Below are 15119 nucleotides of genomic sequence, written 5' to 3' on the forward strand. Positions count from 1 at the left end.
CATGTAGAGAAATTGCTCCAAAAAGGCTAATTTTGGTTCATTTTATGGCTATGATATACTTTGATGAATCGTTGAGAAAATGGCTCGTTGGGCGACCCTGCAGCTTTTCAATGTCAATATCACTTGACTACAAAACGAGTTTGTTTTTCTTCCATACAAAGTAATGAAGATGAAAATTTGAAACTATCCTTCCGCCTTTTTTGCGCTGGGTTTGTTTCGTTTCCGCGATCGAAATGATGATCACAGGACAAATATCGACGCAGACGGGGCTATTCCGTAATACCTTACAGTGATTTTACACCACGTGATTCAAAGTAGCCAATAAAATCGCACGAAAATTAAAGGGGTGGGTTATAACATACGGTAATTCTCAAAATGACATCTGTAATTATTACATTACACTGGCTTGTTTTCGTTTGCTATCTAAACATTTCTAAAAAAACTTGATTTCTTTGCAGCTATTTCATATGTTCAACTATTAATATTTAGAGTGATATAGAGTGGTTTTCAATTGAGTGTTTATAATTACTTCACTCAGTGATTGGTTCAAAGTTCTCGCGCTATGTTTTCAACCAATCAGAAGTGAAACCAAAACCAATCATGGCTCGCGTGTGCACATTTCCCGCGCTTTGTGTCGGCTACGTGTAATTACTTCGAGTTTTGATTGGTTTACCGAATTGTCTCCGTCCTTTTTGATTGGCCACAGTAATTATTTTGGTTTTGGTTTTACGACACTCATTTGAAAACGGCTTTAATTCATTGTTGTTGTAAGCTTGTTTTTTAGTACTTTTTCGGTTTTACCTGCTTTTAATTTGAACCAAAAGCACGTGACCTTGAATCGTGTAACTTGCAACTCTTTTCCTTGCAACTAAGCTGGGGATTTTAGGACACCAATTTTATGCCCAAATATGGACAAAAATAACATCGAAGCTGTGCGCGCGGGAAAATACGCGAGCAAAGTTACTCCTTGAAGGGAGGAGAGAACTAACAACAAACCCAGCCCACATATTAACGGGAATCGAACCCGGGCCACATTGGTTGGAGGCGAGTGCTCGCATCACTGCGCCACCCCTGATCCCCGCGAGCGAGCAGTAAATGATTGAAAAAGTGTACGGGAAGATATTAGGGAGCTCAAGCAACCACAACGGCGACGGCAACGAGAACGTCACAAATTTGCATATTGATTGGGCAAAAACAATAGCTTTGCACGCTCTGCACTTGGGTTTTTTTCATTTTTGACCATTTCTTTGCCGTCGTCAACAAAACAACAGCGTGAAATAACCAAATTTGAGGCTTTATGGAGGACTTCAGCACTTGGGACAAATTTTCATTTTCTCCCCTAAATTAAGCGTGACTCATATCGGTTTCATTCTCTAAGCACTGCCGCACCATTGTCATGTCTACAGTAATGGGAATTTATGCTTTGAAATGACGTTCTCTTTGCCGTTCCCGTCGTTGTTGCTAAAGCTCCGTATCCCGGCGGCCCACAACTGTCACGGCAAAATACAATTCGTAACAACAAATGCTGAGCAGGCAGAATTTTGCATAGTTAACAAACTGAAAACAAAATGTGTTGGGAGAAAGAAAAACAAGTTGAACAAGAGGACTGAGTGGGAATGGGCACTCGAATTCGGTTCTCGCAAACCCAGATCGTGCCGAGGTTCTGAAACTTGGCTCTGGGAACAAGCGAAGAATATTAAATAAATGGATCAAAGGTCTCTAGTGACTGTCAGCTTTCTTGTTTTATTTCACTCTTTTTTGCTTCGAAAGTTAGGAAACAGACAATGCTCCATGTCATCTCTGAATCACTCAGTGTCAACATTTGTCTTGAGGATATAGTATATATGCAGGATTGAACTTCGAACGCTTAAAGCACTGTACAGCTTGTGAATCACACTTGCACAAAGTCTCTCGACATTTCCCATAAAACAAATAGTAGCTTGAGGCTTCTGCAAAAAAAACAACAACACAACATTGAGAACCAGAACGAGCCATAATTGTGAATTTTAAGCGATGAACTGAATAAGATTGTACGCAATCCCTCTCTCCTGAGAGCATTGGGGGTTAGAGCCTCCTCCAATCCCCAGTCCCTCGCCAGGATCGACCTCTTCGGTTATTTTGCAGCTGATTGGCATATGATGAAGCCATCTGATAACGTAAACCTCAGACCCAGGTAAACATTTTAACACTATTTGACAAGTCGCATTATTCTCCCTTGCTTGTGCTGAAGTCAAAACAATCGACTTAGTTACAACGAAAATATGGCCTTTGAGGTCTGCTCTAGCCTGCATAGCAGGCGGACACTTGTTCAAGGTCCAACGTTCGTAATGGGCCGCCATTTTGAAAGCACGCAGCCGGTAGAGAATTGGGACAAGGGGTGAGGGACGGCCCACTTCATACTATCTCCTATCACTGAGTGCAATTTTTTTTACTCGCCTTAGACCTCTGTTACACTCGCTATCCAAGATTTCGTCTGATAATCCCTACCAAAACAAAAATAGGCCTGCTTTGCAGGCTAGGCCTGTTCATCTGCGAATATCGTGAACTCAGTGATTTATTCAGTGGGCTAAAATCAGCTTACGCTTTTCCTAGAACGACCATGCCCTCTAACAATGATTAAAAGTAAGGCCCACTCTTACCACAATGATAACAATTCCTTCTGCTGTAAGGCATAAGATAAACAGCGGTGTCGAATGGACACGCGCCTGAGGAAATAACTGATCCATAACACTGGTCGTGTAATTGACAACACCTGAGGATTGTCAAAAACTCTGAATGAAAATAAAGACCATTATTATCCAACTGTATTAGTTATTGTACAGAAAACGAACGAAACGGGTACAAATATTCCACGATATTGTACACTGTCAGTCAGTTATTGTATACCTGGTAATGTCGGTAACTGTCAAAATAACCGGTTTGACTGACACTAGCGGTTTCGTCAAAATACTACACAAAATTATTTCAACATCTAATAAGATATATTTAATTTGCAGTGAGAACCAAGTATCATGGACCTTAGCTAGCTTTTGAAGTTAAAATCCGCAGTTTGAATCTCAATCACGCTTGATTTTCGCTGCCAAATTTTCAGTCGCGGGACTGTTTGAATAGTTCACTTGCCTTAGGGCATTCTAATTCGTTCATAAATACAAATCGGTCTCTCAGCGTCTGAAGAAGGAGCTACAAACACAATATCCTCTTAGGACAGGCTCACCTACCAACAGCTATTAGCTTTTTTTTTTAATAAGAATTTAATTGAACACATGCAGTTACATAGGAAAAAAAAGAGGAATAAACTTTTTAATGCAAAGGAGGTCTAATTTCCAATGAATGAAGAGCTTAAGTTAGTTCTAAAATACTGTGCTATTAATAAGTTATCTGGAAAACCAATTATATGCTAATGACATCATCAAAGAAAAACATACACCAATATATTGCATGTGAAAGCTGTATTAAATATCTAGGTATTCACTACTTGCACAAATCCCATAATAAACCTCTTTTACCCCCTAAAAATCTGCATAGGCATTGTTTTCGACTTCGAAATCGCAAACAAATGGTTATGCAAATGATTTGGGGGGTAATAGAGGTGTATTATGGGATTGTGCAAGTAGTGAATGGAGTGTTTTCACGTGACGTCACGGCAGCCATCTTGGTGTCCCTAAACAAAGGAATGGCGGCCATGTTGGTGTCCCCAACTAATCCTCAGGGAATTGAGCTCTATTATCATGCAAACGTTTTCCTTTGTTTTGGTGGAAAAACAAAGTTACTGATCACGTGAGTGCAAACACTCTATATAAATTGATGAGCATCTACAGTAGGAAATCCAAAATTCAACATGTAAATTATAAATTAGCAAAAAATGTGGCTATAGACCACTTTCATAAATGGCGACCCATTTTTGAAACAAAATTTCTTTTTGAAATTTACCCGTCGTAGCGAGGCTAGAAAGGCTTATTAGCATTAAAACAAAAGAATATTTTATTTGGCCGCCATTATATGAAAGAGGTCTATAATCAATATTTTAAGGCACTATCTTAATCTCCGTATGCTTAAACAGTTATATACAAAAGTTTTCTATTGACTACTCAAAACTGATCATAGTTTTACTGGTTAGATAGTTAAAACTAGACCCTCCGTGAGGGTACACTGGGTTGCCTGTGGTACGTGCACCGTTCCAGACAATTTTTTTCAAGTTGAGGGGGTCATTAAGACCATTTAACGGGTCACCCACAAGTCATACCAGCAGAGGCCCTTTGGCTCACAGGTCCTCACACTTTCGCACGACGAAACAGATCTGTCCTGGCGTAAATATGTAGCTCTAACAGTGCACAATATTGTTTTGGTATTGTCTATCATTGTAGTTCCATGGTAGAAGTTTTGGGTAAATAGCTTGAGAAGACATGTGGTTACTAACAAAGTACTGAACCCAGAGAGATTGAAGGAAATAAATGGGAAGTGAGAAACATTGGCTTCTAATAATTTTCAAGCTCCCTCACAACTTCTTTTCAGCACAAGTTTAAGCGTGCCCTCTGAGCATCTGACAGCTTTGTAATACTAAAATTTATTTAAGTTAAGCCCTGTATCTGGATGGGTGACCTAAAACATATCCCTTCGTAAAACAGAAGCATTGGACCGAAAATACTATTAACGCTTACAGATGCGAACTCAGCAAGGTGCAGATTTTGTCAGCTTGCTTTATGCAAAAACAAATATTGATGCAAAAGTAAATAAATATTGATACCCAGGACGAGGTTATTTATCACCAGGTAATTGCAACATTTTGGAAATAGCAGCTACTTTATTGTTTATCGGCGTCACAATTGTTTGCTGATTTTGGGGCTCATTTTGTTGAAACTCAAGCACGCTTCCAACAGACCTGTTTATTTTCGTGACTTATGCGCTACCACAAAAATTCTCCTCGTATCACATTTCAACACATGTATGCAAATTTGTTAAGCTCGAAAATTACACAACATGATAAATTTACAAAAGCTGAAAATTTCACAGAAATCTTTTCCAGCGAAACGTTTATTGAAACAAACAACATATTTGGTATAAGAGGCAAGAAACCCTTCCTATTTCAGTTGCGTGCGTGCAAACGAAACACACAATCACAAAGCATATGCAATTAAATAAATTTCTGACAGTTCACGTCAAACCCTTTTCGAAAGAACCTTGACGGTAAACAATAAAGGGAGTAACTGCAGAATACCCCGCTACATCCAGTATCTTAAGAAGCTGGCTACGCGGTACGCGGAAAGAATTAAAGTCAAGATGGTGAAGTATCTTTACAAGCTGGCTACGCGGTACGCGGTACGTGGAAAATTAAAATTCTAGTGTACCCTAACCCTAACTGAACCGTAAAATGGAAGCTAAAATTTCAAACGAGTGCTTAGGCTTAATCAGTAAACGAGTGCTATATTCTTCACACGGTCTCCGTAAAAAGAGTAGTTAACCGAACCGTAAAATGAAAGCTAAAATTTAAACGAGTGCTTAGGCCTAATCACTGAAACGAGTGCTTAGGCTTAATCAGTAAACGAGTGCTATATTCATCACACGATCGTGTTAAAAAGCGAAGTTTAAGCGAACCGTGAAATGAAATCTAAAATTTGTAAAGAGTTCTTAGGCCTAATTCTGAAACGAACGCTTAGGGTAATCAGGAAACGAGTGCTATATTCTTCGCACGATCTCGTTAAAAATTCTAGTTACCCGAACCGTAAAATGAAAGCTAAAATTTTAAGAGTGCTTATAGGCCTAATACTGAAACGAGCTCTTAGACTTAATCAGTAAACGAGTGCTACATGTATTACAGCTTGCCGCGTACCTTGTAGCCAGCACAAATAACATTGCTTCGCCATTTTGAAATCATTTGTTTATATAACGTTCTTCCGAGTCCACAATTCCACAGTCTCTTGTCTGTGGAATTACTTAGTTAGGCTTTGACGCTTTAAGAACGAGGAATGTCACGGTGTACCGAGTAGCCATCACATATAACATCGCTGCGTCATTTTGAAAGTTAGTTAATTTAGTCCAAGTGGCGGGGTATTCTACAGTATTGTGCATTCCTATTTCTGGGTACCGCGTACCGCGTACCGCGTAGCCGGCTACGTGGAATATAGTTCGAGTGGCGGGATATTCTGCAGTTAAGCCCAATAGAGCACAAAAGAAACAACAAGCTTTCATTCAAATAATTTTTCACTGTCATATTTCCAATTTTTTTTTTGACCTTTGCTGAGTTGAGTTATAAAATGAATGTAACTTGTCGGACAACTTAGATGCGACTTCAGTAAACACAATGATGCATTCAAGGCGTTCGATTCCCTCATTGTTTGTTAAATCTATAAAAGAATTGCTATTTGACTTCAGTGTTGTATATAGTATCAAGTTAAAGGTTGATTAATATCCAACAGCGAAAAATGAAATTGTTGTCGAAGACCAGTACTCGTCGCTTTAAAGATTCCAGGTATTTATTTTTCATCGCCTTAAGTTGTTTATCCAATTGACGTTCCATTCTTGAGCTCCATAAGGGCATATTTTGTTTAAAGATGCACTAAAACGCCATTTGCGTTACAATGACTTTCAACGCCATTCCAGGTTAATAATTAAATGTCCTCCCATGTGCACCAGAGAAATCTACGCATTACCCCAGCCCCCTCAAACCTAACAAAATACGCACAGAAGACTCTATGCGCAATGACACCACTAAGCAGGGGAGTGACAGGCAAGACTTTTACCGACTCGGAAAAAAATAAAACGACGAAATTCTACGCAGATTCCGACTGGGTTTGGCAACCCAGTAATAAATCGGTCTGTGAAAACGCCGTTACACGAACACAGTAGAGTTGTAGGCTCCGGGTCATGGGTTCCTGTTCCTGCACACCCCACGTGCGTTTCGCAAGAGTTTATGTTTCGAAATTCCTCCTGTATCTTTCAAAGTGCGAACATGTAGGCTTTCAACTTTGCAGATATTACCAAGGTTGTTTTCACGTGACGTCATCACCACCATGTTGGTGGACAAAAACAAAGATCTTTAATTGGCTCCTTTTGTACATCGTAGCATTGTTATCCGTATCTCTAGAGATTGGTTGCAAATTACCCATTCATTGTAAGTTGATCGTAGCTCAATTCCCGGAGTATTAGTTGGGGACACCAACATGGCCGCCGTTCCTTTGTTTAGGGACACCAACATGGCTGCCGTGACTTCACGTAAAAAACACTCTATATGCAGGGGAACCCAACGACCAATTTGTTGTAAAATGTATTATTATACCCCAGTTAATGAAAATAAATGTTATTAAGGCATTTTCAGGTGTTTTTCAGTGTTGCTGGGAAAAAATTATCTGTTCCTTTTTCCCAGCAAGACACACAAGAAATTTCCCAGCCAGCTAGATAAAATTGGTTGGTTTCCCAGCCAGCTGATCAAATTTATTTCCCAGCCAGGAATTAAATTACTTAATTACTTAATTACTTACTTACTTAATTAATTAATTAATTAATATATATACATAAATGAAAAGAATAATAATACTACTACTAATAATAATAATAATGATGATGATGATAACAATAACAATACTTATATTGATAATGATAATGGAACGATAATGTGAAACACACAGCTGTAGTTCTTGTGTTGGTATGATACTCTACATGTACTGCTGTCTCAAGCAGTTTGACTTTTAGGAGCCTTTTGTCACCCTTGAAAGGGAGCACAGAATTCATAATACCTAGCAACATTGTACACAAAAGCAATAAAATACTTGCTAGGATAAACCTGTAATGTCTACAATAAGGCAGAACAACTGGAACCTTGAAATAGCTCTTCATTTTACATTTTTATTGATCTCTTCAGTTACACAATTGCTAATGTCCAATTCCTTGCTATTTCCATGGTATCCTGAAAAATAATTAAAAAGGAAATAAATTAGAGACCAATATTAATTGGATAGAGCCAGCAGTAATGCTGATTGAGTTTTCAGATCTAGCTATGGACTCACTAATCATTGTTATCACAGGGGACCCACACAAAGGGTGAATTTAGAAGCAATGTATGAGAAAAGCAAAAAGTTCCATAATTATTATTGTACTATTCTGCAATAAATATTTACACAAGATGAGGATAAACTATCTGAAATGATGTGCTGTTGTTATTATGGTTGAAAATGGCAAATTGTAGCAATTTTTACCGGAGCAACACACGTCCTTGAAATCGCTAAATTTCCCACAAGCAGCCACAATAACAACGCAGAAGAACATTTCGGATGAGGGTTAGTTTATTCTCATCTTATATGCAAATATTTATCCCAGAATTGTACAATAATATGGAACTTTTTGCTATTCTCATACATTGCTTCTAAATTCAATAATACCAAGGGTCAAACACATTATGTAGGCATCCTGTGATTGTTAGTATTTGTAAAAAGTAGACTCGAGCCCCTGTAATTCTTAGATGCAGAAACCTTACGCTTAAATTGAAGCATGTTTATTTATCATGAATGTCTTTGCAGATTGGCAAAAAAAAAACAGCTTAAGGTAATAAGCAGAACAGTCAACAAATTTAGCTATATATCTTTCCAGATCAACTGAAAAATTAAAAAAAAATTCCCTTGACTTGCCAAATATGACAGTCACATCTTGAGCTGGATGGATAACAAGATCAGTAAAATTTCTGCAGGCCATATAGGTCTAGCACTTAAACTGGTCAAAATGAATGGACTTTCTCCATGCCATAAATTATTTTAATAAAATTTAAAATGTTACCATGACTGAACAACTGTTGAGCGTCTTCCTCCCAATGACACGGATGTACAGCCATTCACATTAAAGGAGAATTGAAACTTAATAGACAACTGAATAGAGGGCCACAAAGGAAACAAAGTTCTCAGTGCAAACCATGAATGCCCTAACTGAGCCTGATGGAAGAGAGAGGGTCGTAAGAATGAACAAACAATGAATGGCCATTGTCACAAGCCTAACTCAACCTGATGGAAGAGAGATGGTCGTAAGAATGAACAAACAATGAATGGCCATCGTCACAAGCCTAACTCAACCTGATGGAAGAGAGAGGGTCATAAGAATGAACAAACAAAGAATGGCCATCGTCACAAGCCTAACTCAACCTGACGGAAGAGAGAGGGTCGTAAGAATGAACAACCAATGAATGGCCATCGTCACAAGCCTAACTCAACCTGATGGAAGAGAGATGGTCGTAAGAATGAACAAACAATGAATGGCCATCGTCACAAGCCTAACTCAACCTGATGGAAGAGAGAGGGTCGTAAGAATGAACAAACAAAGAATGGCCATCGTCACAAGCCTAACTCAACCTGACGGAAGAGAGAGGGTCGTAAGAATGAACAACCAATGAATGGCCATCGTCACAAGCCTAACTCAACCTGACGGAAGAGAGATGGTCGTAAGAATGAACAAACAATGATGGCTATCGTCACAAGCCTAACTCAACCTGATGGAAGAGAGAGGGTCGTAAGAATGAACAAACAAAGAATGGCCATCGTCACAAGCCTAACTCAACCTGATGGAAGAGAGAGGGTCGTAAGAATGAACAAACAAAGAATGGCCATCGTCACAAGCCTAACTCAACCTGATGGAAGAGAGATGGTCGTAAGAATGAACAAACAATGAATGGCCATCGTCACAAGCCTAACTCAACCTGATGGAAGAGAGAGGGTCGTAAGAATGAACAAACAAAGAATGGCCATCGTCACAAGCCTAACTCAACCTGATGGAAGAGAGAGGGTCGTAAGAATGAACAAACAAAGAATGGCCATCGTCACAAGCCTAACTCAACCTGATGGAAGAGAGATGGTCGTAAGAATGAACAAACAATGAATGGCCATCGTCACAAGCCTAACTCAACCAGATGGAAGAGAGATGGTCGTAAGAATGAACAAGCAAAGAATGCCCATCTTTACAAGCCTAACTCAGTTTTGCTTTGTACAGAGACAAAGTATGACTAAAGATAATTTGTGATTGTTGAAAAGGAAAAGTAAACAATCTGCCAAGTAAAAAAGAATTAGTGCTGTTGGTCACAATAACAATAATTGTTTTGTCAATGTATGTGTTGATGACAACAGTTATTGCTGACACAATCATACATTGTAAGAACAATAGTATGTCTTAATTAAGCACTCAACCCAATACAAAACAGCTGATCATCAGAAGCATTCTCACAATTAAAACCACAGTCTGACCAAAACCAACAAAGTTTCCTTAGTCAGAGAAAAAAAAAAACAATAGTAAAAGCCTGCATATACGAACATATATATATTTTTTGTCTGGCAAAATAGGGATACTTGGATGCAGGCTTAAAGTGGGTTCTAGACAAGGTCCTAATTTCTATGTAGGAGATATAGATATTGATTGCCAGAAAAATAAATATTTGCGATCTCAAAGTCAAACTCCTTGGTTAAAGTGTTTATTGCAATTTAACTGTTACTCACATAATTATAGAACCTGCTTGATTTTAGTTCACCAAACAGGGTTTTATATAATTATGCCAGATATCTGCCAACAGGTTCTTACAAAAGGATCTCTTCGCAGGAGTTCTCGAGAGTAATAAATCGTCTTTCTAACGAAATAAACTAAAGTAAAATAAGTGCAAATTTTTCTTGATTTTTACCTTGTGTTTGAGGAAAGCACCTGGTTGATCCCGTGGCTGCCTACACGAATAAGAAAAATACGTACTGCTGTCAATTTTTTACAATTCGTTGGCTCAATTCGCTTCAACTGTAAAAGATCATAACGCACTTGACTAATACAGATAACCGAAAAAAAGCATTAAAACAACTACAATAGGAAGTCTTTTACCTCCGAAAACGCTAACACCAAACACATTGTACACCGTCGAAACTCTGGTCGAAATTGAAATCTGTGAATGAAAATACAAGTTAATACTGTTAAATTCACTCTGTTCATTTCAATTTAGTGTAGAAGAACATCACGAGAATCTCAGCATACAGATAAAATAACAATGGAAATTAATCTTACATGTAAACGAGATGCTTCTGTGAAGCATACACTGGGTTGCCTGTGGTACGTGCTACAGAAAATCAGAAGGCACTGAATTGTGTGGTATTGAAATACAGCATTCCAGTCTCTGAAGAATAACAAATAAAAGAGAAGCGAGAAACATTGGCTTCTGGGCTGACATGTTGATAATTTTCAAGTTCCCTCACAACTTCTTTTTACCACAAGTGTGCCCTCTGAGCATCTGAAGGCTTTCTAATACTAAAGTTCACTGAAGTTAAGCCCTGCCGGGCGGGGTTAGTGTTTGGATGGGAGACCGAAACAATGTACCCCTCTTAAAACAGAAGCATCGGACCGAAAATACTATTAACTCTAACAAATGCGAACTCAGCAAGGTACAGATCTTGTTAGCTTGCTTTATGCAAAACAAATATTGATGAAAAAGCAAATAACTATTGATACACAGTTTTCAGAAAGAGCAAAAGGAAGTTTCCCGGACGGTCGATCGAGAATAAAATATTTACGACATCAAAACAACATTAATTTTGAACCGTGAATATAGAATATAAAAAGTTACGATCAGCGACAAACATTTTGGGAGATTTTTGCTACGTTCAAGTAAATTGCAAAATCGAAAAGTGACATGGCCGGAATTCAGCGGGCGCCCTGATTACGTTACCGCTGCATGTTTACTCGTCAAACAGTGAAGCATCTGTGTCAAATGATGGCAAGATACCGGGTTTTTAAAAAGTTTCTTTTTCTGTCAAGTGTTATAAAGTTTGACAATGAAATGAGCGAAGTCAAAACAAAGATCACAATCGCCCAACTCTTGTTTATGCAAAGTCAAAATTTACTCTCCAAGACGCGTACGACGTTATTATCACCAGGTAATTCCATCATTTTGGAAATAGCAGCTACTTTATTATTCATCTGCGTCACAAGTTTTCACTGATTTTGGGGCTCATTTTGTTGAAACTCGAGCACGCTTTCAACAGGCCTGTGAACCCTTCCCGCTTACAGAGCAAAACTAAAAAACTTCTCGCATATCACATTTCAACCTTAAGCTCGAAAATTCAATACACAACATGATATTATAATTCACAAAGGCAGAAAATACCACAGAATCCTTTTCCAGCGAAAGTTTTATTGAAACAAACAACATATTTGCTCTTAGAGGCGAAAACCTCTTCCTATTTCATTGCGTGCGTGAAGACAACAAACTCAATTGTGTCAAATTACCTTGTACTTCAGGTAAATACTGCTCACTTTGATTTCGTCTCGACGGGCGATAGATTGTTGTCGAAGTCCAGTACTCGTCGCTTTTGAGATTCATGCCTAGTTTATCCAACTGACTTTCCATTATTGAGCTCCATAAGGGTATATTTTGTTTAAGGATCCACTAAAACGCCATTCGCGTTGCATGACTTTCGACGCCATTGCAGGCTAAGTTAATGATTCTACTGTGTCCACCAGAGAAATCTACGCAGTTCCCACTACCCTCTCGATCCTACGAAAATACGCGCAGAAGGCTCTATCCACAAAGACACCACTTACCAGGGGAGTGACAGGCAAGACTTTTACCGACACGTAAAAAAAAAAAAAAAAAGAAAAAAAAGAAAAAAAAAGAAAAAAAAGAAAACAAACAAACTAAACGCAGACCTCGACTGGGTTTGCCTTATAAGGCAACCCAGTAATAATGCTGTACAATATGCAGGACATCTTCTTTTTTTGTAATTCGCATTTATGTATATGCTTCCTCTCTTACGATACTTGTTATTAATGTGATTGAAACTATACTTGAAGGGAACCTCCACTAAAACAACAAAATAACTTTTAATTCCAGAACATAATGTTTACAATTGATGTTGCTCAAACTTTTTCCAATGAAAGCGTTTGCATTCGAGAAAAATAACGCTTGTTTTGGCTTCAAATTTCCCGGGCGCCGCCATCTTGAATAACTGTGACGTGTCGTGGTTGCCCTATTGTTCTAGAGCAAACGTTCTTTGTGTCAGAACAATAGGGCAACCACGACACGTCACAATTATTCAAGATGGCGGCGCCCGGTAGATTTGAAAGCCAAACCAAGCGTTTTGGCCATTAATTTTTTTCGGATACAAACACTTTCATTGGAAAAAGTTTGAACAATTTAAATTGTCAACAACACTATGTTCTGCGGTTTGAAGTTATTTTGTTGTTTTAGTGGAGATTCCCTTTAACATACGGCCAACGCCAGCTTATATCTACATGACAGTGACCAACTCGAAAGCTCCTTGGCAACTTTGGTCACTATTAATTATTGTCTCGACTAGCTAATTTCTATCTGAATGTACTTTTTTTCTGTAATGGTTGTATACTGTCTTATGTTTAGTTTTCTGTAAACAGTGTGAAATAAAACTTGAACTTGACCTTCAAAAAAAAAACAAATGAATTGGTAAAATTAAGTACAAAAGTTTAGCACTGCCAATAAGTAGTGTGTGAGGGAGGACAATCCTCCTTACAATGGACTTGTGCCACACAGAAAAAAATTTATGAATTGGTTATTTCCCAGGAAACGTTGTTTTAAATATCTGATTTGTGCTTAAAAGGCTTAAAGCGGAATAGAAAGCTCTCAAAAGCCTGTTAGTTTGACGTCCCATAAACTAGTCGAGAAGATATGTTTTGTTTCTGTCACGTTAGGTGTCACTTTGTCCACGATGTTGCTGTGGCTTGTGGATCCATTTAGGACAACGCATTCTGGTAAGCAAACTTAACTACCATAAACAACAAAAACAAATTCAAAGTCTCCGTTTGGACGTGTGGGGCTAACACGGTCCGTAGTGACTGTGTTTAATACGTCGACTTGTTCGTACTGCGTTTTTTTTTGAAATTATGAATTGATTAATAATATTGGTTTCTTGATTTCTTTATTTTTTTGTCATCGTGGGAATATACAATGCTTTTTCATATACCTGTCAGTTTCGTCTTTAGGGACTCCTTTTCCACCAAATCCACAGTAGCAACCGTAACCAACGTATACCAGTGGGTTTCGGTTCACGTAACATGCGATCATTTGAGCAAATTCTATCAAACTTCGACTGGACGAACTGATAATGGGTGAATCCACACTTGCTACAGCAGAGAGAAAAATAAAAGAAAACGTTGCAATGCAAATTCAAATCGAACAGGACTCTTTTTTTAGTTATTTGGCTTCACGCTGTCCAATTTGAAAATAATATAAGGAAACAAAATTCCAACGACTGCTGATATTGGACTAGGCAGACGCCGTCCGTCTAATTTGGTAATCAGGATAATTTTTGAGAGTTACGTTTGGCTCCCAGCACAGACAGACTCCCAGAGAAAATTTAGTTTCGTCTTACCGCGTGAGGGAGCATCACTCTCCTTCGAAAATCTCATTCTTTCTTCCTACCGTTCCCATTTACTCCTACATGTTTCCCAACTGACGACCAATCTCAGACGGTTGGCGGACACTTAAGAGGAATACATGGAAAAGAGGAAAGATGCATGTTCAGTTACATAAAGTTTCTTTCCTTTCCTGTCCAATCCATGACCGTTAGATTGCCCTGCACATGCTCGACCAAAACCGATGTTAAGCTCAAAGTGATTCTATTTCACTGCTCGTCCATTAAGTAAAATACCGTAAGAGTCAAATGGTGACATACGGTATGTACGGTTGACACTTGTTGAGTTACCATAATCACATTTTTAGTGTGCTTACACTTCACTTAAGTTCAAATTCTTTTACGAACTGCTTCTAACTTCGTTATCAAAGAAAAGAGGAAATAGAGCGGTTTTCAATTGAGTGTCGAAAGTAATTAGCAAATTGCTTTGGTTTATGATTACTTCACTCAGTGATTGGTTCAAACTTCTCCCGCCACTCTTTCAACCAATCAGAAGTGAAACCAAAACCAATCGTGGCTCGCGGGTGCACATTTTCCCGCGCTTTGTGTCGGCTACGTGTATTAACTTCCAGTTTTTATTGGTTTACTGGAGTGTCTCCGTCCTTTCTGATTGGCCAAAAGTAATAACATGGATTGAAACTCGCTCTAAACTAATCAGAAGGCCATAACCCAGAATTATCGATCTCTCTCTCTCATTTTTCGCCTTGGCCAATCAGTTTACTGTATTGTCTA

The 15119-nt window shown here is 38.5% G+C and overlaps 1 protein-coding gene across 1 annotated transcript in view; it reads right to left on the reverse strand.

Moving 5' to 3' along the window:
- Positions 1-1736: 1736 nt before the first annotated feature.
- The window catches only part of LOC138041153 (phospholipase A2 A2-actitoxin-Cgg2a-like), a 41094-nt gene continuing 27711 nt past the window's right edge, over positions 1737-15119 (reverse strand). The window contains exons 3-5 of the mRNA XM_068886921.1: positions 13938-14097; positions 2640-2752; positions 1737-1949 (exon numbers count right to left, since the gene is read on the reverse strand). Coding sequence (XP_068743022.1) covers positions 1816-1949; positions 2640-2752; positions 13938-14097 — 407 coding nt within the window. The 3' untranslated portion in view covers positions 1737-1815. The remainder of the gene's footprint in view (positions 1950-2639; positions 2753-13937; positions 14098-15119) is intronic.

This window comes from Montipora capricornis, chromosome 3, assembly GCF_036669925.1.
Source record: "Montipora capricornis isolate CH-2021 chromosome 3, ASM3666992v2, whole genome shotgun sequence".
Lineage (NCBI taxonomy): Eukaryota > Metazoa > Cnidaria > Anthozoa > Scleractinia > Acroporidae > Montipora > Montipora capricornis.